Source organism: Vulpes vulpes, chromosome 13 (assembly GCF_048418805.1).
Source record: "Vulpes vulpes isolate BD-2025 chromosome 13, VulVul3, whole genome shotgun sequence".
In the NCBI taxonomy this organism is placed as follows: Eukaryota; Metazoa; Chordata; class Mammalia; order Carnivora; family Canidae; genus Vulpes; species Vulpes vulpes.
This window is the reverse complement of record NC_132792.1, coordinates 62,668,965-62,694,268: the sequence shown is the minus strand read 5'-3', so window position 1 is coordinate 62,694,268 and position 25,304 is coordinate 62,668,965. Positions and strand designations below refer to the sequence as shown.

Below are 25,304 nucleotides of genomic sequence, written 5' to 3'. Positions count from 1 at the left end.
AATATCTTACATAGAACACTAACCAGGAAATTGACATTTGGTATGCTGTACAGACTTCCATCCAGTCTTACAGTTTTAACACAAAGTAATTGATATGTATTTGTGTTTGTGTGTGGTTCTGTGCATTTGTATTATGGATAATTTGTGTGACTACCACACAATCAAGCTGTAGAACTGTGACATCAGGAGCGCCTGTGGGGCTCAGTGGCTAAGAATCTGCCTTTGGTTCAGGTCATGATCTCAGAGTCCCTGGATTGAGACCCACATCGGGTTCCCTGCTCAGTGGAAAGCCTGCTTCTCCCTCGCCTTCTGCCTCTCCCTCTTGCTTGTGCTCTATCACTCTTTCTCTCACGTAAATAAAGTCTTAAAAAACAAAACAAAACAAGAACTGTGGCACTACCACAAAGGAACTCTCTTGTGCTTCCCGTTGTAGGTGTACTCTTCCCCCCCATTAAGAATAATTCTTCACTTTGGAAATTTTTGTATTTCAGAAATAGGTGTGTATATCTTACTGGTATTCATAAATATGATCTGTATATATAAAACACTAAAAATAACTTTCATAAAGATATCTTTCTGAGCATTTTAGTTTTATAAGTCAGTTTATGTTTAATGTTTAATCTTCTCTTTGTATACCTGTCTTATTTTTTTACTTATTAATGTGAATTTGCAGAGGAGAAAAAAAATGTAATTATGGAGTTATCAGAAATGAGAAAACAGCTTCGTAGCGAAGAGCGGCGTCTGCAAGGGCGGTTGCTACACATGGACAGTGATGATGAAATTCATATAAGGCAAGTTACAACTTGTGTTTTTTGTTCTGTGTTTTGTTGTTCTTATATTCAGGAAAAGGAATTACATGCTAACCAGAACCCATTCAATCATTCTACAGTTTTGGAACAGGATTAATTAGTCTTTATTTTAAAATCACATTTATTAGAATGGTTAGTTCGCATGCTTGAGAAAGATTTTAACAGATTGTTGGTAAAATTGTAATGACTGAAATAGCCTTTCCCTTAAAAGAAATGTAGCTTAATAATTATATCCTAGGGGAGGGACTCAATGCAACTAATCCAAAAAAAGCATATGATTTATTAAGTCTGTTTGTGTTTGTAGTATGTGGTAGGTTTTCTTTCTCTTTTCTTCTTTCTTCTCTTTTTTGGCAAAGTAGCTTTTTCTTTAACCAATATGCTTTTAGATTCACATTCTTGAGTTTTATGTAGATTAGGTTGCCTTCATAAAACATTTATCCATACCTGTTGAATCTATATTCAGTGCAAAAATATGGGATATTTAATGAATTTTATTTAACCTAATATAAAACATATAAACTGAGTGTTTTAACTGTCCTTCCTCTGCCACTAATATATTTATGTAGATGGTGGTGGTGTGAGATGTTAGAATCCGGGAGGAAGAAAGAAGTAGCACTTTCTTAAAGGAATACCAGAAATAGTAGCTCTAACCATGAAATGTGTAACAGGATTTGACTTAGTAAAAAATGAGTTCCGATGGGGCACGTCATTCTTCCAGCTCTATCTTAGAATGGACTGTTTGTTTCACCACAGAAATCAGTGAATAAAGATAATTGACTGATTTCAGTCCATATGTACGCAAGGCAGATAGGTGCAGATGTTGCTTTGTAAGCTAATCTAAGTGGTAGGGAAGTTCATGCTGGGAAAGAGATAGTTGAAACAAGACTAAGAAATTATGAAATCGGTCTCTTTCTTACCCATCTTAGTCTTCAAAAAATCAGGCATAGAAATTTAGTCCTGGGGTGGGGAATGATATAGGAATGGAAAACTTCAGAGTTAGGATAATTATAAACAATTATATTTTAAAGTTATCTTTTACATTTTCATTCAACAATCTGTTTTCTAAAATACTTTCTAGCAAAATAACTCACTATCAGACATTTATGATCATTTTTGCCAAGATGACTCAAATTTTTTAAAATAGTGTTCTTCAAATTGCAGTTGCAGTCTTTTTGTAGGTTGTAAAGTCAATATAGTGCGTAACTACCACACTTTTTTAAAGAGGGTTTATTTTAAAAAACATGATTATTTTGGCATAGTTTTAAAGAAAAGTTGCAAACATAGTACAGAGTTTCCATATGTCTCCTCACTCAGTTTTCTCAATTGTTAACATCTTGTGTTACTAGAGTATGACTGTCACTAAAAGCTGATACTGGAACATTACTACTAAGTTCCATACTTTTCGGATTTCTGAAGTTTTTCTTTTAATGCTCTCTTTCTTGTCCAGAATCTAAACAATATAGGGTACCACATTGCATTTAATTGTCATGTATCCTGGTCTCCTCTGGTCTGGGACAGTTTCTTAGTCTCTCCTTATCTTCATGTCTGTGACAGTCTGTAAGAGGGGGGGGTATTGGCTGGCTAGAATGTCCCCCAGTCTGCGTTTGTCTGAAGTTTACTCAAGATTAGACTGGTGCTAAGGGTTTTTGGAAAAAATAGCACAAAGTGGATGGCCTTCTCATCACATCATCATATCGTGGGGATACCTGGCATCTACGGGACATTCTTGGGGATGGGAACCTTCATCATGTGGTTAAAGTAGAATTTTGTCAGGTTTCTCTGCTCCAGGACACAAATCAATAAATTTGGCACACTCACCAGAAGGGGTAGGAGGTGAGATTAAGCTGCATCTTCTGTGGGGAGGTTGGTTATCTATGCATATTATTTAGAATTTTTTCATAAGAAAGATTTGTCCCTTCTTGGGATGCCTGGGTAGTTCAGTTGGTGGACCGTCCGACTTGATTTCAGCTCAGGTCATGCTCTGAGCTCATGGGGAGTCTGCCTCTCTCTTTCTCCTTCAGCCCCTCCTCCTGCTCGCCCACTTGCACTCAATCTCTTTCTCTGTTTAAAATAAATAAATCGTTAAAAAAAATTTGTCCCTTCTCTTCCCTTTATTTATTTATTTAATCATTTATTTATCTCTCTTGTGTTTTGTGTATATTTATTTTGTACTTTGGAATATAATCCATTGTCCATTCATTTTGGGCACTTCTGTATTTTCTAGTATTACAAGAGATACTGCAGGATCTTCTTGTATTTCCCCTACCACCTCCCTGACATCAGTCATTTGTCCAGGAAGCCATGGTTCTTCTTGGAGAATGATATTTAGAAACAAGGTCTGGATGTTAGATGTGCTTGCTGCTATTGGATGTCTTTGCCTCTGGGCTCTGTTAGTTTGCAGAGCTAGATAATTTAATATATGTATGTGTACTACATCATAAACATATCTGTCTTTGTTCCTGGTCTATCAATTTGTATGTTTATTAACTTTATACTGATATTTAAGACTCTGGTCCAGTATATGGTAAGATTTTAATATAGCGGCTTAACCTCCAAGCATGTTCTGCTAAGTAAACACGGTGAGAAACTTTCAAGAATACAGAATGGCTAGATAATGAAATGTTAACCCAAGATGGTAATTTTCAGTGAATAATTCTGTTTTACTTATCAACTACTTCTAAGTGAGAGGTCAGTATCATTTTTATTTTATGATGTTATAAATGTCTTAACTGTTGCAGCTTTGCATATTCATATATGCATATATACTTCAGTATAGTGGATTATTGACATGTATTTTCTTTGCTTCATTCATAAATTGAACACTGTACTCTTTTGGCAAACCAATATAGGAAAGACCAGGCAGCTTTTTAGTTTTCTCATTTGCAAATGATAACCATGAGATTTTAGTAAAGAAAAAATATACATGTGTGTTTGAAAGTACCTTGTAAATTCTACATGCTAACTTAAGTTAGAGAATATATGTTAGAATTGCCATCATTTAGCAAGAATTGGTTAAATACATGTACTTTGGTTTGCCATCATTTAGCAAGAATTGGTTAAATACATGTACAATTTTTAATATGTATTATAATCAGAGATATCTCAGTTGATTCTTCATTCCAATTTTATAAATTGTTTCACAGAAAGAATCTTATTCATTAATTAAGCTCACATTATTGAACTCTTACTTTGTGTTAGACACAAAACAAGCATTAGTCATCTCATATCCAAGAAAGATCTGATAATCTAATTCTTAGCAGCCTATTTCACTTTTAGCAATAATGGGAACTAGGCAGGAGTCCAGTTTAATGGCCTCCTAGAAGGCTTTGGTATTTGTTTTGCAATGTAATGAATCTTTGTTGCAGTTCCTATCATCCTAGGTGGTTCTCTATTTAGAGGTCTGTGTCAGCCTTGACAAGAGGGCCATTTTTGTGACTCTTTATTCTCACCCTGAAAAGAGACTCCAGGAGAGAGGTGGTATTTATTGCCTTTTGGGATCCAAGCTACTCCCATCTACTTAGGGAAGATTTAGTAAACAAAGAAATGAAAGGAGTTGGGCCAAGTCTCTGACAGCTATATCTTAAAGCTTCATTTTTAGAAGAAATAGAGGGGGCCCTCTCTAGTGCCGTGGAAGCACAGATAGGTCTTTCTTTGTAGTGCTAGAGACACTGTCTCCCATCCCTTTCCTCTTATAGTCACTCCCCCAAAGCCTTAACAGAAAACTCGCTTACTAAGCCACCTGCCTAGTAGGTTAACTTTCTAGGTACGAGAGGAGTAGAGTATAAAATTAACCAATTAGGTATTGAGTTCCCTGAAAGCCCATTGTAAAATTAGTGTTGGAGACTGTGGCTCATACCCATTGTATTGGGTGGCGTACATTTTTCTCTGTATAATTTTTATTTTAGGCTGAGGGGAAGACTACACTTACTGATTACCTAACATAAGTCAGGTACAGTGCTGGGTACTTTACAGTATATAACTTCACTTAAGTAGAAGGACTAGACATCATCTGCATCATATAGATGATGAAATCGAGGTCAAACTGCCAGTAAATAGCAGAGCTGGTCTTTATAATCTTTGAGGTCAGAAAAACCAATAATTAATCTCTCTACTATGTGAACATTTTAAGGTAAAGCTAACTCATTATATTCTTCTAATAGGATACTTTGCATCGGAAGATCATGAAAGATTACAGTGACTTTTACCATATCTTTTAATATAAGAGGTTGTAATAACAGATGTTAAAGTTCTGTAATATACTGTGATGTAAGATGCCAGATTTCTTGTTCAGGGAGTTAAATGTGAACTCTGATTCTCTTCCTATTAAAATGCATATACCAAAACTTGTCATCTACCTATAGGAAAAGAGAAAGGAATCCCATGGATATATTTGACATGGCTAGGCATCGGCTGCAAGCTCCTGTCCGAAGACAGTCACCTAAGGGCTTAGATGCTACTACTTTTCAGAATATTCATGACTTCAATGAGCTGAAAGATAGAGGTGAGTAGAATGCTACTCTTTTAGATACAACCTGTGTTCTGCCCTTATTCAAGTATTTATTTGTATCCTTTTTTAAAAGTAAAGTTTCATTTAGAATACCTATTTTAAATGATGAGTAAAATTTCTATCTATATACTTGAGTTTTCAGCTTACCAGTCTGGTAGATGAAGCTTTAGTGGGTCTAGCTCTTTTCTTTTGGAGAGCGTACAGCTGTTACAGCCTCTTGGGAGTGGATTAGAGGAGTTAGAATAATGAGAAGAGTGGCCTTTGTCATTAATGGATGGGGGACAGGGCAAGACAAGCTTAGGAAGGAGCCTGAGGAGGAACAGCCACAGTGACTGGAGAATGTGGTATCTTGAGAGCTGAGGGAAGAGATTGTGTTAGGGAGAAAGGATCATGTAAGATGAATATTGCAAAGTGTCAGCTGGATGAGAGGTCATTGGTGACCTCACTTAGATCTCTTCTGGTGAAATTAGGGCTTCAGAAGCCAATTAACTTTGAAATGAAGATTGACTAGGAGGCAGTGTGTTGGAGGCAGTAAAGCATAAGACAAGCCCTGGAGGAAGCTTGCCTGAGAAGGGGAGGAGTGAAGGGTCTAGAGCTGGGGGATCTTGTTAGGATGGCTAATGTGGGGTAGGGTACAGTAGAGGGAGGGAGTGATGAGAGCAGGGTCCCTGAGTAGGCAGGAGCAAATGGAGGATTTCTGAAGGAAGAGAGTAGATTTGATGTAGCACTTAGAAGGAGGAGAGAAAGCTTAGTAGAGAAATAGGATTGCCAGGGATATACAGGGGCCTGGGAGACTGAAAATGAGTAGAGGAACAAAAAATGTGTATTACATGTGATTATCCTTTTGTACCTTTAATAGAACAAGTGTTGGAGTTGAGGTGACAAGTTGCTGGGTATGTGGTCATATGACCTATACTGGATGAACCAGATTTTGACTTTTCTTCTTTTTGCTTTTATTTTTTTATTTTTTTATTTTTTCTTTTTGTTTTTAAAAGTAGTATCTATTACAGAAAGTTTTGAAAACACAGATAAGATAGAAAAATCTCCTTACTCAGACCTAAATATAAACACCATTCGTATTTCTAATCTTCTTTCTGAGCTCAATTAAAACAAAAAGAAGATATAACCATTACTTTTCTCTTTTGTTTTTCATTTAGATTTATAAATGTCACCAATTACATTTACTGTTGTTTTTTAACACTGATAATTTACTATATGCCAGGCGTTGTATTAACCCAGTGGGTCTCAGAGTTTGGTCATGGGACCTGTGCAATTAAAACTGTTTTTATTGGGGTGCCTGGGTGGTTCAGTTGGTTAAGCATCTCCCTTGGGTTTGGGTCATGATCCCAGGGTCCTGGATGGAGCCCCATGTTGGGCTCTCTGCTTGGTGAGGAGCCTGCTTCTCCCTCTCCTGCCTGCTGTTCCCCCTGCTTGTGCATTCTCCCTCTCTGTGAAATCAGTAAAATCTAAAAAAAAAAAAAAAAAAAAAAAACAAACCCTGTTTTTATTAATCTAAGACATTATTTGTCTTTTTCATGTTTATTCTCACACGTGTGTACAGGTTTTCTGGAGGTTACACAACATGTGACAACTTCATTGCTCTAACGCTCATAACACATTTATGTATTCTTGCATTTTAAAAATTTCTTAGTTTTAATTTCTGTGAGTGTGAGAGAGAGACATAGATAAAAGCTTCTTGGGGTCCTCAAAGAGTATAAAGAGATTGTGAGAACAAAAAAAGCTTTACCCCATAAAATTGAGCCATTCATTTCCTTGTATTATTTCCACATTAAGTCCTTGTTCATTATGTGATTCAGTTGTTGATATCTCTTCTTTTTACAGAGAGGAAACTGAGTCTGGAAATAGCCAAGTCAGGGTCCATTCAATCCAAGTTCATGTGTCCAGAATATCTTCTGTTAACTTTGCTCTTAGCCATTTTCTAATTCTTAGATATTCGGCATGGTTCTCATGTTTTTGTTATATTACACTATTACTTTATTTTAGTAATTTTTATAATTTCTGATCATAAAGCTTTTTACATATTTAGGATCATTTCTTTATTTTTTTTATTTTAATTTTTTTTAGGATTATTTCTTTAAATTATATTCCAGCAGTATAATTAGTAGAACAAAGGGAATAATTTCAAGGCTTTTTAAATGTATGAACCATATTTTTATTCTTAAGATTTAAAAATAAAGGTTTAACGTTTTCATTCTGATAACTTGATATTCTTGAACTTGTGGCATAGATGAATTCTTAGATTGTTTCTTCCAACAATGATACCTCTCCTAAAGTTCCAGCCAGTCTGCATTTATTTTGCTTTTTGCATGATATTTGCAAAGGCTAAAGTATTAATTGGCCAATAACATTATATTTTGATTTTTTCAGTATATTCTGAGATTGGCTGTGATTATAGCACCTAATGGCTGCCTGAGTTGTAGCCATGTCACTAACTGCTTGGCTATCCCTGTTGCCCAGCAGTGTGCTCTGGGGGCATCTTGGGGAGTGGGAAGGTGTGGACAGAGAATGCATAGTAAGCTACTTGCTTGTTCTGGGGCGAGGGGAGGTTTCCTTTTAATGTTGATAAGTTTGTGAAAGGGCAATTGTTTAAAGAAAATATTAATTTCCTGATTTTGAGTTTTAATGATGATTTTAATATCTTTTGACTTTGATAGTTTATTATTTTAATTGTTCCTTGATTTTGAAATTAGGTTACTCATAGGTTACTTGCAGTGAAGTTCTATAAAATATCATTTGGCAACAAAGATTGAACTTCAAAGATTGAACTAGTAATATATGTTTTGTACTAGATTCAGAAACACGAGTTGATCTGAAATTCATGTACCCGGATCCTCCAAGAGATCACCACACCTTGGAGATTCAGCAGCAAGCCCTACTAAGAGAGCAGCAGAAGAAACTGAATAAAATAAAGATGCAGGAAGGTGCTGAAGGTAAGAAATAATCATTCCTATCTCAAATAGTATCAGTGGTTTTTTTTGTTGTTGTTGGCTTTTTTTCCTCTCTGGTATTGATACAGTCTCAGGCAACTTCCCTCCACTGGCAGCTCCATGCTCACATGGCCTTTTGGGGCCAGCCATTCACTATAGCGAGGAGGATGAAGTACCTCAGATAGGCCAGGTGACATCAGCAGGAAGAAGGAGCTCAGGGAAGGAGTGCTGGGCAAACACACCAGTGCCCTATGGGGCATTTCTTTGCCCTATGTGTCTGACAGGTTTTGATAGGACATAAAATCTGTTCAGTGAGACTGGGCTATGAATATGTTTTTGAATAACCAGCCAATCAACAGATACTTACTGAGTGCCTACAGTGAACACAAGTACTGACCCATATCTGGGGATGTGGTGATGAAATATGCTACTGCTGTCAAGGAGCAAGTTAGATGTTGGATAAGTTAGATGCCAAATAAGCATAAGTGTGCTGAGTGCTGCAAAGGAGAGATCTGGGGTCCCCTGGGAGTGTGGAAGTTTGGGTGGGGGAGCACCTGATGGCACAGTGGAGGTAGCATCTGTGGGCCCTTTTGGCTCAGTGTCCTACACGACCCTCACACATATTTCACCAGCTTTGCCAGCCTGCAGGCCACAGAGGGCGGCCATGGAAAAGGAGTCCTAAAATCACAACAACCCAGTAATAAAAATGAGAAGACATTCTCATTCTTAGGCCTGCAGAATCTGAAGAACCTTTTTTGACCATAAGACAGTACACAGGAGTAAGTTGTGTACCGTTTTAGGCCAGGTCAGGACTTTGGTAAAGACTGATGTAGGGAAAGTCCTTCCTCCATCGTATACTGAGTTTCTCACAGTGGTCTCCTAGGTCACTCTCTGACAGCATAGTATCATCAGGTGGTCGCCGGCGGGACACTGGGTGCATCTTAGCCCTGAAGGTATCCATCTTCCACAGCAGCCACCTGCCCACTGCCATTAAACTCTGTGATGGTTGAACTCATAAGAATATGGTTTAACTATAAAAAAATCACAAACAGGGCAGCCCAGGTGGCTCAGTGGTTTAGCGCTGCCTTTAGCCCAGGGCGTGATCCTAGAGACCCGGGACCGAGTCCCACGTCCGGCTCCCTACATGGAGCCTCTTCTCCTTCTGCCTGTGTCTCTGCCATTCTCTCTCCCTCTCTCTCTCTCTCTGTGTGTGTCTCTCATGAATAAATAAATAAAATCTTAAAAAATCACAAACATTGTATAAAATATTCTAAGAAGGAATACAGGCTATTTCATTCTTTGGTAGCCTATTTTATTCTCAAAAGCAGTCTCTGAAGGACAAAATGTAATATTCAGGGGAACACACAGGAACACTGGTCAAATCCAATACGGGCCTTTGGGATACCTGATCCAGAGTCTTTGTGGAACGCAGTGCCTGGGGCTGAACTAGTTCCATGTGAGGGGCTCGTATGTAACTGCACTCAAGCAACTTTCTACCAAGATTGTGGAAATATGAGAGAAGCTGGTGAAGTCCTACATTATCTTCTTTATCTGTAGCCATCAGTTTTAAGTTCACAATGATTTTACTCATTCTGTTCATTAATGTGAATTGAAGAAAATTTTATTCAACTAGAATGGATGCTGAGTTACATTTGTTAATAAGTAATATCTTAACATTCTAAAATGTGATAGTTGAAAAAATTTACGGTAGAGAGCTGGTCACAAAAGATATTCTAAAAATTTTTATTTTTAAAGTTTTGTTTTTTTCCCCCATCAATGACAGTTGACTTGGATGCCATCCCAAGTGCTAAAGTACGGGACCACAGAATGGTAAGAAGCCAGTTATAGTTTTTCAAGCTAGTGTTTGGGGGATAAAAAATTTAGGAATATGGTAAGTAAGTAAACCAGTTTTGAATATTGAATTAAGAAAAAAATCTTGTCTCATCTGTGTAGTGCATAGGTAGGGATATATTAGTAGAATATGCAGAGAGAAAGCATATTGTCATATGAAGTATATTGTGATTGTAAGACATTAGAGCTAGGCTGTTCACGTTGGTCTGTTTTTAGCTTTGTGGCTTCAGGCAAGATATATATTCTTTCTGTGCCTTAGCTTCCTGATCTGTAAAATGGGATAATATTACTTACCTCTGAGAGTGGCTGTAAGAATTAAATTATTATTTGCAAGGCACTGAGGGATAGGCCTAGCAAGTAATTTCTCTATAAGTGTTTATTATATAAATAAAAAATAGCTCAGGTTGTTGCTGGGATTAAGTGAAATACTATATTAGCATGGGGCCTGGCCCATGAGTGCGGTGTGTTTGCTGTCAACATCATTAGTGGCAGCGGAAGGAGGAGTTAATAATGTTAACTAGTGGTGAGGCCTGTTAAAGTAAGCAAGGTTAAGGGCATCACTCTTATCCTGAGGAGGTGACATCCGTGCAAAGACTGAATGAAGGGAAGGGATGAGCTGCTTTCATGCAACAAATCTGTATTAAATACTTACTGTGGGCCAGGTATGATGCTAAGGTGCTGGGGGGTACTGGAGTGAGCAAAAGGGACAAAAATCTCTGCCCTCAGAGGGCTTGTTTTCTGGTGAGAGGGAGAGACAATAAATAAATACAATGTTATGTTAAATTGTGGGGTTCTGGAGAAAATGATAGCCTGGAAAAGGGGGTACAGAATATCCTTGGGTGACAGGATTTATAATGTGAAATAAAATGGGGATGAAAGGCCTCACAGAGTTAAATAACATTTAAGCAAGGGCATCAGGGAGGTGGCCATGTGAATTCCCTGAGGACACATCTGGAGGAAGAGGTTTCTAGGCAGTAGCCCTGGGCAGGAATAGGCTTGGTGCACACAGGGAGCAGTAAACAGGCTGCGGAGGCTGGAGAGCCATGAGCAGGGGGGTGGGAGCAGATGGGGTAGAGGGGTGACGGCCTGGACCATGGAACCTCTGAGCCTATCACAGGATTTTGCTTTTTACACTGAATGTGTTGAGAAGCTTCTAGAATTTTGAAGCAGAATAGTGGCAAGGCTACTGCTATAGTCTAGTCAAGACATAAGGTGATTTAGCCCCAGGTGGGAGCAGTGGAAGTGCTCAGAAGTGGTTAGATTCATTTTGAAAGGAGACCGGATAGAATTTTGTCATTGACTGTGAAGTATGAGAAGTCAAAGGTGGACTTCAAGCATTTGGGTTGGGATTTGCAGTTTATAGCAGTGGCAAAGCAGGAGAAACAGATTTGCGAGTGGGTAAGATTAGGAAGTTGATTTTAAATATGGTAAGTTTTGGGGCACTTGGGTGGCTCAGTGGTTGGGCGTCTGCTTTAGCTTGGGTCGTGATCTCGGCATCCTGGGATCGAGTCCTGCATCAGGTTCCCTGCAGGGAGTCTGCTTCTCCCTCTGCCTGTGTCTGCCTCTCTCTGTGTGTCTCATGAATAAATAAGTCAGACCTTTTTTTAAAAAAAATATTTATTTATTTATTCATAGAGAGAGAGACAGAGACACAGAGGGAGAAGCAGGCTCCATGCAGGGAGACCAATGTGGGACCCGATCCCGGGTCTCCAGGATCACACCCCAGGCTGCAGGCGGCACCAAACCGCTGCGCAATAAATAAAACCTTAAAAAAACAAAGTAACGTGGTAAGTTTTAAAATGCCTTTTAGACAAACAATTGGACTGGCAAGTAGCAGACAGATAAGAGTTCAGGAGAAAAGTTGACACTGGAAATAAATTTAATTTTCCAGTTAAAATGACAAACAGCATTATAGCATTTTCAGATTATAAAGGTAAGGCTTGGCTTGGCTGTTTTAGTAGCCCAGGGTAACCAGTTGATAGCTCTTGGTGCTTCAGTTTGAACTGAATAGGACATTGCTAACAGCTACCATTTACAGAGAGACCACTCTGCCAGATTCTTGACATTTCTCTGAAGTTCACAGTAGGGCATCCTTATCCCTATTTGACATAAGAGGAAACGGCTAGCCCCTGGTCACACAGTCAATAAGCTGCAAAGCCTAGATTTGAAACCAGGCTAGTCTTGAGAGCTTCTCCTCATCCCCATACCACACCTATTCCTGAAGGCTCTGTAGGTCATGGGTTTCTCTGTATATGGCAGCCACATTTCTCAGGGAAAAGATACCAAAATGTAACAGCTGGGATTTTGGTTCAAATCCTGGATTAGTAACGCCATGTTTTGCTAAGTTAGAAACTCAGCACAAAAAGCTAATAAATTTGGGCTCTTCGTCTTCCCAGAAACTGGATTGTGTGGAAAACAAATGAAAGTGGTGCAGGTTGTCATGGAGAAGATAGAGCTTGCATGGACTTGGATCACTCTTCAGTTATGTGAAGGACTCTGATGAGGAAGAGAGGTTGGCACAGTGTGTATGCCGTGCTATATTAGATGCTGTTCACGCTAAAAAGCAAAAGTAGATTCAGTAGATGTTAAGTTAAAAAGGAAAGTTAAGTGCAATATATAGAGGAATTCAGTAAAAGAAAAGAGCTTTCTGATAATCAGTGTTGTGTATCAGTGGAATAGATTTAGAAATTAATGAATAGCTCTTCAGTGGAGTGTTCTAGCCTATCCTAGCAATCTACTGGGGAAGTGGTTGTAGGTGACTTTAGGCTCCTTCCAGTGTATAAGGTGATATTATTCTCCTATATGTAAGTCTGTTAACCTCTTGAGAGCTCATCACAAGTGCAATCCTAGTGTTATTTTTTCTCCACTCTTTCCCTATCTGTGCTATATTTTTGTGATAGCTGCTGTCACGTAGGGCTATCATTATCTGAGGACTTGCCTCCCCCTCTTCCCCATGGTATTACGATCCACTCCACAGCAGAAACTCTTATCTTTGTTCCTTGCATGGAGGACACAGTAAGTCTGCTATACAGATTTATTGAATGAATGAATCTGGGCAATGGTTTAAAGACTTAATGTTTAATTGGGTTCATTGCTTTGTACTTTTTTGTCAGCAGTATTGTGACCCTTAATAAATAAAGTTATTTTCTCTAATTTGGGGGCATTGGAATGTGGTGTAGGAGGCAAGTAGCCATTCCTACCTCTCCCCATCCTTTTTTTACTAATTTGGGGGACAGCGTGGAGACTTGTGCCTCTTGGTGCTAATTTGCTGTTTTTCCATCCAGGACTAATAAAAATCATTAATATATGATGTTTCTTTTAGTCCAGAGAAGACTCTAATGATTTCTTGAAAACTTCATTATTGGAATCTGACAGTGCTTTTATTGGTGAGTTATATTTATTTTACCAATCTAGTTCCTTAAAGGTTAAATATTACTTAAGTATTTTTCTCTGTACTTGACAAAAATCAGTACTTTACTGTTTTGCAAAGTGGTAAAAAGGGAATATTCTACTAATTTAATAATCATCAAAATGACTTATTCTGATTTTGAAAATTTTATAACCAAAATGAAATTTAGAAGTCATAGGAATGGTTCATACAAAAATCTGTACATGAAATTTCATAACAGCTTTACTTCTAATGGCCATAAACTGGAATCAGCCCAGATGTCCTTCAGTAGGTGAACGGTTATGTAGTACATCCATACCATGGAATAGTGCTAAGAGACCAGTGGATCAGGATCAAGGATATTTTATCAGTATCAGTATCTTGGGTATGAATGAGACTACAGCTCTTCTTTTGCAAAATGTTACCACTGGGCAAAGTATGCAAAGGATCTCTATTATTTCTTAAAAATGCATGTGAATCTTTAAATTTTAAAAGGTCGTAAGAATATTTTTAGTCTTAAAAAAATCTCATGGTACCTTTACCTTTCTTCTTAAGTATTGTAATATTACACTTAAAATTATGTACTCGATCATAAGCATTTATGCTGTTACAGGGCCATCTGGGAATTATAGCTCCTACATATTAGTGGTATTTCATGAGACTAAAATTACAAACTACCCTGTAATTATTTTTTAATGAGTTTTTCCTTTCCATGATGTCATATTGTGGAGAGTGAGTAAAGGTAGAGAAATCAGAAGGAAACAGGGATGGGGAGGATCTCTGGAGGCATTAGGGAAATGTGGCCTGTTCCTGTTAACAATAAAGAGAGGTTGGGACACTCAGAATGATGTCTTGGACTGTTTCATTATACTAGACCAAAGGTACAGCAATCTGTCTTTGCTGTTCCACAAATATCCCACAGTCTTGACTGTTACCACTGTTCTAATGAATGTGGGTAAAGCGTGTGTGTGTGTGTGTGTGTGTGTGTGTGTGTGTGAGAGAGAGAGAGAGAGAGAGAGAGAGAGAGAGAACCTAGATGAAAGTTCTGAGGATCTAAGTGTATAGCATGTTGACTATAGTTAACCATACTATATACACAAAGGTTGTTAGCCTTATTGTCAAAAACATTTTGCAGAAATTCCTGGGGGGCTCAGTGGTTTAGCGCCGCCTTCGGTTCAGGGCGTGATCCTGGAGACCTGGGATCGAGTCCCACATTGGGCTCCCTGCATGGAGCCTGCTTCTGCCTCTGCCTCTGCCTCTCTTTGTGTCTTTCATGAATAAATAATTAAAATCTTTAAAAAAATAAAAAAACATTTGCAATATGTAATTGACCCTTGAACAACATGGGTTTGAACTGTGTGGATCCACTTGCATGTGGATTTTTTCCCAGTAAATACAATACAGTAAATGTATTTTCTCAGTAACATTTTCTCTTCCTTTATTGTAAGGATATATATGATATATATTTAACATACAATCTTATGTGTTAATCGACTGCTGGTGTTTACTTCTCACCACTCCTAAACATCATTGTGTAAGTCCTAGCTAATGTGCTAAGAAAAGGAGTTAGATTGGGAGGGAGAAATAATTACTGTCTTTGTGCACAGATGACATGATTATAGGAAATCTGATCAATAAAAGAAACCCTGGTATAATAATACAGCATGGTTGTAGGATACCAGGTTAATATATAAAAAGTCAGTTGCTTTCCTATTTGTATGCTACCTGGAAGACACAAAATATAACACTGCGTAACTTAATTTATATGGAATCTCAGGAAAGGTAAATCTCCTGAGCTTGAAAGCAGCTCAGTGTTTACCTGGGGCTCGGCAGGTAGGAGTTGTGTTTCCTGTGAGCACAAGGGAACTGAGGTGACAAGCATGTTCTAAAACTAGATTGTAATGATGACTGTACAATTCTATAAAAGTTACTGAACTGTGAACATTTGTAGTATCTGAGTTTTATTATATGTAAATAATACCTTAAAGCTATTAAGAAAGTCTTGGTTTAGCCTGGAGCAAAAAGATTTGAAATAGTGGATGTTTTAAGACCTCTTTTGTGTGGTCCTCCTAGGTGCTTATGGCGAGACATATCCTGCCATTGAAGATGACCTCCTCCCTCCACAGGGAGCTCCCTCTGCAAGGGAGCGCAGGAGGAACAAACTGAAAGGACTGGACTTTGTACGTATGAAGTGTCTTTTTCTTTTTTTCTTTTTTCAGTTTAGGAGTTGAAAGTTCTGGGTTCTGGCCCATGCTAAATTGGCGTGGTCCAGTATAGAAAGAGCACTTGCTCTGGGAAGAGGTGGCCATAGGTCTAAATGTAGGCTCTACCACCAAATAGCTCCCTGGGCTTAAGCAGGTCATTGAACTCTGGTTGTTGGCTTCTTTGAGGTAGTATTTTCTTATCTCTTAGAGTGGTTATAGGCCCAGTAGTACCTGGTACAGAATGTTCAGGAATGTTCATTCCACCCCCCTAATCTTCCTCCTTCCCTGTTGCAGGCTATATGGATTTCAGAGAAGGTACAAGAAGCAACTAATAAACATTTATTGGAAAGTCTGCTTTATCCTCTTACTCTATAAGAGTAGGCATGTACACCTAGGAAGAGAACTGTTGGGGTGTAGAGTAACTATAGTCAACGTTTTGAGGAATTGCCAGACTTTTCCAAAGTGGCTGCACCATTTTACACTTGCACTGCAGCGGGTCCAGGTTCTTCATCATGGCTACACTTGTTACTGTCTCTTTTGTTATAGGCATCCTAGGGAGTGTGAAGTAGTGTCTCATTGTGGGTTTGATTTCCCTAATGATGTTCAGTACCTTCAAGATAGGTCTGTGCAAATCCTTTGGCCATTTTCTAATCAGGCTGTCTGTTGTTGGTTTGTAAGTTCAAATACATAAAATTTGAGACACAACCCTTATTAGATGGATGATTTGCATAGTTTAATCTCATTTTGTTTTTTTTTTTTTGTTTTTTTTTTTTACTTTCTTGAGGGTGTCCACTAAACTACAGCAGCTTTTTTTTTTTTTTTTTTTTACTACAGCAGCTTTTAATCTTGATGAGGTCCACCTCACTCTTTTACTGCTTATCTACGAAACCATTACCTAACCCAGCACCATGAATTGTGTTTTCTTCTAAGGGTTTTGCTCTTGAATTTAGGTCAGTGATACACTCAGTTCATTTTTATAACTAATAGGAGGTGTAGGGGTTCAAATTCATTCCTTTGCATGTGGACAATCCACTTGTTCCAGTACCATTTGTTGAAAAGGCTCTTCTTTCCCCTAGTGAATTAGGTTGGCTCTGTTGTCTGTAAACTTTATGGGCTTATTCGTGGACTCTGTTCCCTTGATCTGTGGGTCTTTGTGCCATTACCACCCTGTCTTGATTAGCTTCATTGATTCTAGACCCGTTGTTTGAGTTTTTACCTTTTGGGTACTCTAATTCCCCACTTGCACCCAGCCTGGCTGCATTCAAATATTACCATTCCAAGTTCTGGATCTTCATCTGAGCCTGCATGAATAAACACCAGGGGTTAGAATATAAATACTACAGATTTCCATTTTTTATTCTGCACACTGTACATTTATCAGGGGCAAGAATATTTTTAGGCTCACTGATTAACGTTTCAGTAATGACTGTTTCTGAAATTCTGTTTTCTAATTGTAGGATAACAGTCATCCTAATGTGCCACCAGATGGTCTCTCTTTAAAATCGGTGTCCAGCATAAATATTGATCAGCTTAGAATGAAAAATGAGGAACGGATGCGAAGACTGAATGAAATTCAGAATAAACCAGTTAATACAGGTAAATAGCCAGTCTTGGTGGACTACAGCATATTCTGTAAGAACTCAAACCTGTTTACAAGGAAGTTCTCACTAATGGCTGGGGCTGGGGAGAAGAGATGGGATGAATTTTGAAATCCCTTTGAGTTATAAGGCCTAGAACCATAGACACTATCCAGGAAAACCTGGACTTTGGATCAGCTTTGGATCCGATTCTACCGGAGGGTATGCTTTTTCGAGTGGATTCTAAACAGATGGAATTTTTATTAAATATATCCAAGCTTTCTTTGCTTTCAGCAGGAAAGATGCTGGTTAGTATCAGCACCTCACTTCCCTTACTGAAGTGGGGGATTATCCGAAATTAACTTGAAAACTTGGTGTTCTTTAGATAATACATCTATTATAAATTTATAGTACTATGAAGATTTTTTTTTTTTTTTTACTTTTTTGCTTGGCTTTCAATACCACAAAGCAAAATAGCCTCAGGTGGTTTCTTTTTAGAATAGAAGCCAAGGGTGTGGTATTTTCTTTTCTTTTTTTTCTTTTTAATTTTTATTTATTTTTGATAGTCACACAGAGAGAGAGAGAGGCAGAGACATAGGCAGAGGGAGAAGCAGGCTCCATGCACCGGGAGCCCGACGTGGGATTCGATCCCGGGTCTCCAGGATCGCGCCCTGGGCCAAAGGCAGGCGCTAAACTGGTGCGCCACCCAGGGATCCCGGGTGTGGTATTTTCATAGGGCTTCATGGTCTCCCCTTGTTTGGGTGAGCAGCAGGTTGAAGTGTGCTCACGGAGCGCAGGCAGGCAGGATGGTTCCTTAGGCAGGTAGTGAGCCCCTTGATAGAGTGATCTTTTGAGAAAATTCCCTTTAGTCTGTTGAGCTATATACAGTAATTTTCTAATAGTGATTTTCCTATCTTTAACTTTATTAATTTAAAACTAATACTCCTACAATCTCCAGCCGTCAGGGTATCAGATGTATTGGTGGTGATACCATACCAGATGCCAGCACATATGGTAAACTGATGGAGCATATCTTACCTGAAAAAATGTGGATCAGTGGGAAAACAATTCTTTTAATCTGTACTGAGGATGACCTATTCCTCAATTTCTTTTAGAACCAGTAGAGGTAATTAATATTTACCAGGAATATGTTTGTTTAAATTGAGAGAAAATAGAACATTTAAAGAATCTCTTACAGGTTTTCAACTTCTAAACTTCTTTTTAACATTGTCCTTTCAAACAGGAGCTTTTTGGTACGATGTGGATTGATTGCTCATTAAATTGACTGCACATACCCCTTTGCTGGGCTAATCCTTCACAGACCGGGAGATGTAATTTAAAAAAAAAAATGACATCACAGGGTAGGAAGACAGATTTTCCTATTCTATCTAATAAGTAAAATACAGATCTAGAAGTTGAGTACATGCAATTAAAGAATGAAACATAAATTAAGGATCTACCTTTTAATGGAGTTAGACACTAGCCTCCTAGATTAGGTAAAGAATGGAAGTAATTTCATCTCTTGTCTGCTTGTCTAGTGCTTTCCTAAAAGGACTTCATTTCCTTAAAGCATTACAGGTTTGACTGACTTCTAAAAGTTTGCTAAATTTAAGTTTTTAAGACTGCGTACACTCCTACAGTCTCCTTTGCTATCTTTGGAATCCCTGTGGGGTTTGTACCATGGATTCACCTTATTCACTTGACAATTTTCTTCCTACATCTAAGATAAAGGGCCTGGACAAAACAGTACTGTGTAGAATGAAATACTATGGAGAACTGCAGGGCTGGAACAGGTTAAATTAAGGGAGATGTGTGTTCGCTTCACCTCCTTGCCACCAGTGTGCCTCTTGCCTCTTTCAGATGATGAGAGCTCGCTGGTCGACCCTGATGACATGAAGCACATGGGGGACGATGGCTCGGACTCTGCAGCAGCCGAGCCCTGGCTGCGCCCAGGTACCTCTGAGACGCTGAAACGGTTTATGGCAGAGCAGCTGAACCAGGAGCAGCGGCAGGTTCCTGGAAAACCAGGCACTTACAATTGGCAGGGCCTGTCTACTGCCCATGGTTAAAATAAATCGGTGTTGGACTCAGCAGTGCCTTTTTAAGGTGAAAGGAATGTCACATCTGAACCTTAAATAATATTTGTGCTACTTTGGGCCCCTACCTGGAAGTCTCTTACACAACCATCTGTATATAAAGGTCTATTTTTTCCCATGATGATATATAATGATGTATATTATGTATATAAATAAAAGGCAATGATTAATTTATAGAATGTAGAATTATATAAAATTATTTTTGCACAATTTTGCCATAAATTGGGGTGGTAATGAACTCTTGGAATCAACTACCATATGTGCATTATTTTAAATACTGCCTGTAAGGTAAGGTGAATAAAACAAGTGTCTTAACAATAGTGTAAAACCAGAATATGCTTGTATGTACATTTGCCATTGTTCCTACTATTCAAAATAATTCATTTAATAAATACATTGGTTATAGCTGTGACTATTTCAGTTGCTAGGTAATGAATCAAATGTGCTAGTTATTTCCATGTCATTTATAGCTATTCATTCAGTATAAGTGATGGGAATCATAACTGATTTTATTCCCACCCATGAGCCATATACTAAATATCAATCACATCTTTCTGCCTCTATTTTTATGCAAATGAGGACATTACATTTGCTAATTTATATGACTTAACCACTTGATAGAAATAAATTACTTATTACCAGTCTCAGTTTCTTATTTTAACTGGAATTGAGGTTTCTAGACAAGGTGTCTTAGAAGTTATGAGAGAGATAGGAACCCCCAGGGGTCAAGGACAGACACTGGAATCCTTGCTGTGCCCACCACAGACCCTTGGATAAGTGAGTCAGTCTTCTGTCCCTCCATAAGTGGTATTTTTTAAAAAAGTAAAGATTAATACAAATTCTGGGAAATAATAATGCTTTGGTTTCAGTACTAGGACAGCTGAGAACGCCCCCAGGCCCTACTTCTTGCACACTGCCACTAATGGTGGACAGGATGAGACAGGTTTACTGCAGGTGTGAAATTTCTCCATTCTGAATTTTAGCTGCATATAGATTTTATATTTAATACTGCAAAGGTTTTTCCTCTTACATCTTCATTTGAAGGTATCATGAAAGCCTCTGTCTCAAGACAGGGTCCTGATTCCATACCATAAAATAACCACCAGGTCATTTGAAACACTTACTACCCTTCAGACAGACTGGAAGTCATGGTGGTTCCCAGCTACCAGGGTGGGCGACTCCCAGCTCTAGCATCCAGCTGGGCTTGCACAGGGCTATCTTGGGGGAAGAATATATGGTAATCCTCTAAATGCACTGTTCAATAACATCATCTAAGGAGAGGTATGAGAGCAAAGACTGAATACTTGAAACACAATCATTATCTTGTCATGTTCCATTTTTCTTCAGATGCCACTGTACCACACAATTGAACTAACTCCTAGGACACACAGTATCCCAAATGGGACGTCTGCTCTTCTTCACAAACGGTATAGCCTTATCTTGGGTTATTAATACACAAAATTTTAACTATGAATATCCTATGGTTGAAAGATGCATGATCCTAATGCCAAAAACTGGAAAGAAAATACCAGACTGAAGAACACTGTTTCTCTGGCCGAGTTGTTTGGCTTTTAACACAGAATTAATGAAACATGGGGCTTGTAGATTACACAGGTTTTGATTGCACTGATGAAATAATCCAAAAACTTTATTGACCTATAACCTGATTAGAATATGCCAGATGAGAATCAATATTGTACAGAAAGTTGTACAGAATTTTTTTACATAGAAAACTTTACATCTGTACCATATACATTTTATCCATCTGAAAAAATTTTCTACATCCACTGTTAATACGGAATGCTTGACAATCTTTTTTTTTTTTTTTTAACCATCAGAGCACAATTCACAGTATGAATACATTTCCAGTAAATCTAACTCCCCCAACCATGCCAGGTTTGTTATTTTAACATATTCAACATTAAATTCTGTACATAGAGTAAAATCTACAACAAGCCCCGCCACCCAAAAGAAAAAAGTGACAGCAACCTAGATTCATTTTGCAGTGATTCAAGTTTCGGTCCATGAAGGATCAACTCTATTTTAATGGCTCATCTTTAGAAGCCCTAAGAGAAGTATATTACAGGTAGTTAGGTCAGTGGGAGGATTTTCTACCTTTGTTGTTGATCATGACAAGTGTCAGCCACAACAGCTTTCTGGGCATGTTAAACCCTCAAAATTCCACCCCCCCAAGGGCAAAACCAAAACCCCCACAAAATAAAAAAGACAAAAAGTTCAACCCAAATGTTTAGTGCATTTGACAAAATATTATAGGTATTTAGCAAATGAATAAGAAAATAAAGAAATTAAAATAAAACAGTGCAGGAAGAACTATATAATGTTTAAGATTTTTATATTACAGACCTGCATCTCTGTACATTTTTCACAGAAGGATGATTACCAGTATCTCAGATAGCCTGAGTGTGCAAAAATCTTCAGAATAAGAATACCATAGTTGCTAAATATCTTTTACCATGAACAATAATTTCTTCTTCTCCCCCCCACCCCCCAATTATAAACATTTTATCCTTCAAAATACAGCTCTCCTGAGTTGTACTTCTTGCAGAAGTTCAAATCTTTACATCTGTAGTTCTTTGGGTAAAGTTTTACTTCCACACCTGCCAAAAATATGTGGGGCTCTCCCTACCGCCAAGGACAGGGAAGGACACATGAATACGAGCTGACACTGTGGAAACAGGCTTTCTGCTCAACATGAGCCCAACGTGACAAACAGAATCCACCAGATGACTAAACAGGGACTGGAGCGTTGCAAGTTTGAGTTACAGTTCTAAGCATCTTTACCAGTAACCCTCAAACACTGCAATTCAGAGAAACCATTTTTCAGGTAGGAAACCTCAGCTCCAGGGTCCTTTTTAAGAGCAGAGGGATGTAAACGCCAACAGAAAAATACCAAGTTGCCATCATTGCTTGTTTATTCCAAGTTCCTGTTCGGGTGGTTGTGATATCTGAAAAACTACTCCAATTCGCAGAAAAAATCTTCTAAGAACGGCACGAAGTTCAGGAATCAAGTCAAATTGCATAATTTCACATAAGAGAGGGTAGTAGAATGACGCGTGAGCTTTAAACTGGGGGGGAGGGGGGGATAAATTTCTCCATTAGTACTGCTTGCATTCCAAACCACAGAAGCTCAAAATGCCTTTACAGTCAAACCACTTTGGGGCCCCGCACTGATCAGTGAGGACAGAGGAAAGGCATCTGCATAAAGCAATGACTATACTGATTATGGAACTGAAAGAGCAGTAGTCAAAAGACTCACTTAACACAAACATTATTCACTTATCTATCCTTACTTTGAAAAATATTTTCCATTATATTTCCTTGACAAACTTATGACAAACTTTTAGTACTTATTGCTTTTGCTGGATAAAAAGCAAAAGAAAGAAGACAAGCAAGAACCAGAGTTGAGTTTTTATAAGCTATGGCTAATTGAAACAATCTTATTTGTTAAAGAAAATTTTAATTTTTAGGGGAAATTTCTACCTAATACTGCCATATTAAAATTGCAATGTCCAGGCAAATATACATTCCACGTTTATAGTTCAACTGAAATGACCGTCTTTGCTGGAGTTCCTCAATCTCTGAATACAAATTGCCTGCCTATCCCCTTTTTTGCTCTCCACACCCCAGGAGGGACAAGGAAGCCTGCAGTGGAACCAGACATGCTGGGGTTCGGAGTCCTTCCCGGCCACATGGCTGCCGATGCCTTAGGTCACTTCTCCAAGCTTTATCCAGCCCAGGAGTCGGAAGGAAATGCATGTGGACTAGAGCACATGACTTGGGATGAACATCCCCGTGGCACCAAGTCACACTGCACAGCCCCTCTGGGGTGCTATTAACCACCATGTCCCAAAGCTCAGGCTACCTCACTGCATTTTTAAACCAATTCAGGGATCACGGCAACCCATTTCCATTTATGTGAGCTGTAAGTTGCTGTATTTTTGAAAATCTGAAATATGTATTTATATTTAGTTATATATTTTAATTTATAAAGATTTATAAAATATAATTTGTATTTAATATATAAAATATAAATATTTTAATTTATCTTTTCTATTGGCTTCAAATTGTTAAATGAGTTTTGGCCCATTTGCTAGAGGCTCTGTTACAAGGAACCAATAAATATGCCAAAGGAAGGGCTGGGCCTGGGACCCAGAAACAGCCTCAGGTGTAGGGGCAGAGGATAAAGCTAGAGGTTGGGCAGGATGGCAGTTTTCAAAATGGGGCAGGAGAGACTTCAGTGGTCAGGATGGAAACTGCAAAGTGTGGGGGAGGATTGATTCCTTCGTTACTGATCCCCTACAAAATCACTGATCAGAGAGAAAAAGCACAGTGAGAAGGGCAAAGACTGCAGGGCCAATGAGACAGGCCCCTGTGCTCCGGGACGAGCAGCAACACGGCCTGGGCTTTGCTCAATGGCCACCCCCTGGGCAGCGGGCCTGCAAGCTGGCGCCCCGGCCTCTGGCTTGGGCACAATGCTGGTCAGGCTAGACCTGCTGGGCTGGAGAATACACCTCATACTTACCCTATTGTCGCTTATCTTTAGAACTTTAGTGAGAAACAAGAGCAGTAAGTTAGTCCAGGCTTCCCGATGACTTTCTGACGTTAGAGTGAGGAAGTAACTCAGGGCCTCGCTGCAGACACTGTTAACAGAAAAGACTCATTTTTACAAGCGCTCCATACCCGCTGCTCTGGATGTTCACAGAGACAACAGCTGGGACGAGGCGGGTGGGACTATTTGTATCGGAACTGGTTAGAGTCTGTCTGCTTACACCAACTAGTGCCAACATAAACGTATCCTTTTCAAATTAAGAAAACCAGACCTTAAAAGAAGCTGCTGCAATTTATCAGGGAACTTATTTTTCTAAAAGTTTCACTGAATTTCAGAGCCCCTATGCAGTAGCACATTTAAAGCCTGGTGTCAAGAAACCGAGGCTGAAATCTGGGGTGGCTTTGCAGGTTATGCACTGTGAAGGTGTAGATGCTTCTTGGTCTTAAAAGTCTCATCCGTAAAATGGGAAACAGGGACTAAGTCATCTCTCAAAGTTTTAAAATGTACTTACTTGGTCTCTGAGAACATATTTCCTGAGAATATAAAAAAATACAATGCAGAAGACAGCATTCTTCCTGAATGGCATGTTTCATTCTTAGCATGAGTTTAAAATTTGAAGGACGGAATCTTAAGTTGTCATGAAGTAAAAATAGAATGCAAGAAAAATAACACTAACAAGACTCCAAATATGTTTTCAAACTAAATGCAGGCCAGCAGGTTTTCACTTTCATATGTGATCTATTTGTAAAAATAGTTATCTGCGACATGAAAAGGCCTAAAAACTCTGAAGTTTTAAATTTTAAGAGAGAAAACTTTCTCCCTGTCCCACAGCAGCAACAACAGACATGAATTGCTCATGCCCCCCCCCCCCCAATTGCTCATGTGCAAAAGTGCATCCATCTCTAAGACTGTATTTAATTTGCACGAATTCTTCCTTGGGCCCCAAGCTGTCTGCACAGTCCTGCAGTGGGGCTGAGGCATTGACTCCACCCCAAGTGCAAATCTAGTGGCCCTTTCCTATTCTGTACCACGCAGCCGCAGACACATGGGTCAAAGGCAGAAACTCAGCCAAGAGTCTTACTTTAAAAGCCTCTGCTGGACCTCCTCCCAGGCACTAACCCGGCTCTCATCCATGTACATCCGGAAGAGAATGCGCAGCCCACACGCCAGGCTGCTTGTCTCCTGCTTTAGAAGGTTAGGTTTGGATTTGCCTTTGAAGCCTGCAGAAAAGGGAAGTTTCCAGGATTAATTTGTGAAGGCATCTTACAGAAAGACAAAACCGCCTTGTGTGAAGGGATATTTTATGTACGCTCAGCTCTGGCATCTGCTGCGTACAAAGCACAGCTGCCCTGAG

At 38.9% G+C, this 25,304-nt stretch overlaps 2 protein-coding genes across 25 annotated transcripts in view; one reads left to right on the top strand and one right to left on the bottom strand.

The window, feature by feature from the left end:
* Nucleotides 1-20,021, top strand: part of CSPP1 (centrosome and spindle pole associated protein 1) — a 130,429-nt gene extending 110,408 nt beyond the window's left edge. For 16 of the 20 annotated variants that reach the window (XM_072734611.1, XM_072734604.1, XM_072734603.1 and 13 more), the window contains 8 exons: nucleotides 674-791; nucleotides 5,171-5,310; nucleotides 8,127-8,267; nucleotides 10,048-10,094; nucleotides 13,438-13,501; nucleotides 15,577-15,683; nucleotides 17,165-17,303; nucleotides 19,145-19,785. In XM_072734611.1, coding sequence (XP_072590712.1) covers nucleotides 674-791; nucleotides 5,171-5,310; nucleotides 8,127-8,267; nucleotides 10,048-10,094; nucleotides 13,438-13,501; nucleotides 15,577-15,683; nucleotides 17,165-17,303; nucleotides 19,145-19,353 — 965 coding nt within the window. In that variant the 3' untranslated portion in view covers nucleotides 19,354-19,785. Of the gene's footprint in view, nucleotides 1-673; nucleotides 792-5,170; nucleotides 5,311-8,126; nucleotides 8,268-10,047; nucleotides 10,095-13,437; nucleotides 13,502-15,576; nucleotides 15,684-17,164; nucleotides 17,304-18,527; nucleotides 18,705-19,144 lie in introns of those variants that run through there. The other 4 variants (XM_026012200.2, XM_072734617.1, XR_011996633.1 and 1 more) reach the window with 3 other exon arrangements.
* A 989-nt stretch (nucleotides 20,022-21,010) lies between these two features.
* Nucleotides 21,011-25,304, bottom strand: part of ARFGEF1 (ARF guanine nucleotide exchange factor 1) — a 141,392-nt gene continuing 137,098 nt past the window's right edge. For all 5 annotated transcript variants that reach the window (XM_072734598.1, XM_072734597.1, XM_026012191.2 and 2 more), the window contains 3 exons: nucleotides 25,032-25,170; nucleotides 23,924-24,041; nucleotides 21,011-22,466 (listed from right to left, as the gene is read on the bottom strand). In XM_072734598.1, coding sequence (XP_072590699.1) covers nucleotides 22,302-22,466; nucleotides 23,924-24,041; nucleotides 25,032-25,170 — 422 coding nt within the window. In that variant the 3' untranslated portion in view covers nucleotides 21,011-22,301. The remainder of the gene's footprint in view (nucleotides 22,467-23,923; nucleotides 24,042-25,031; nucleotides 25,171-25,304) is intronic.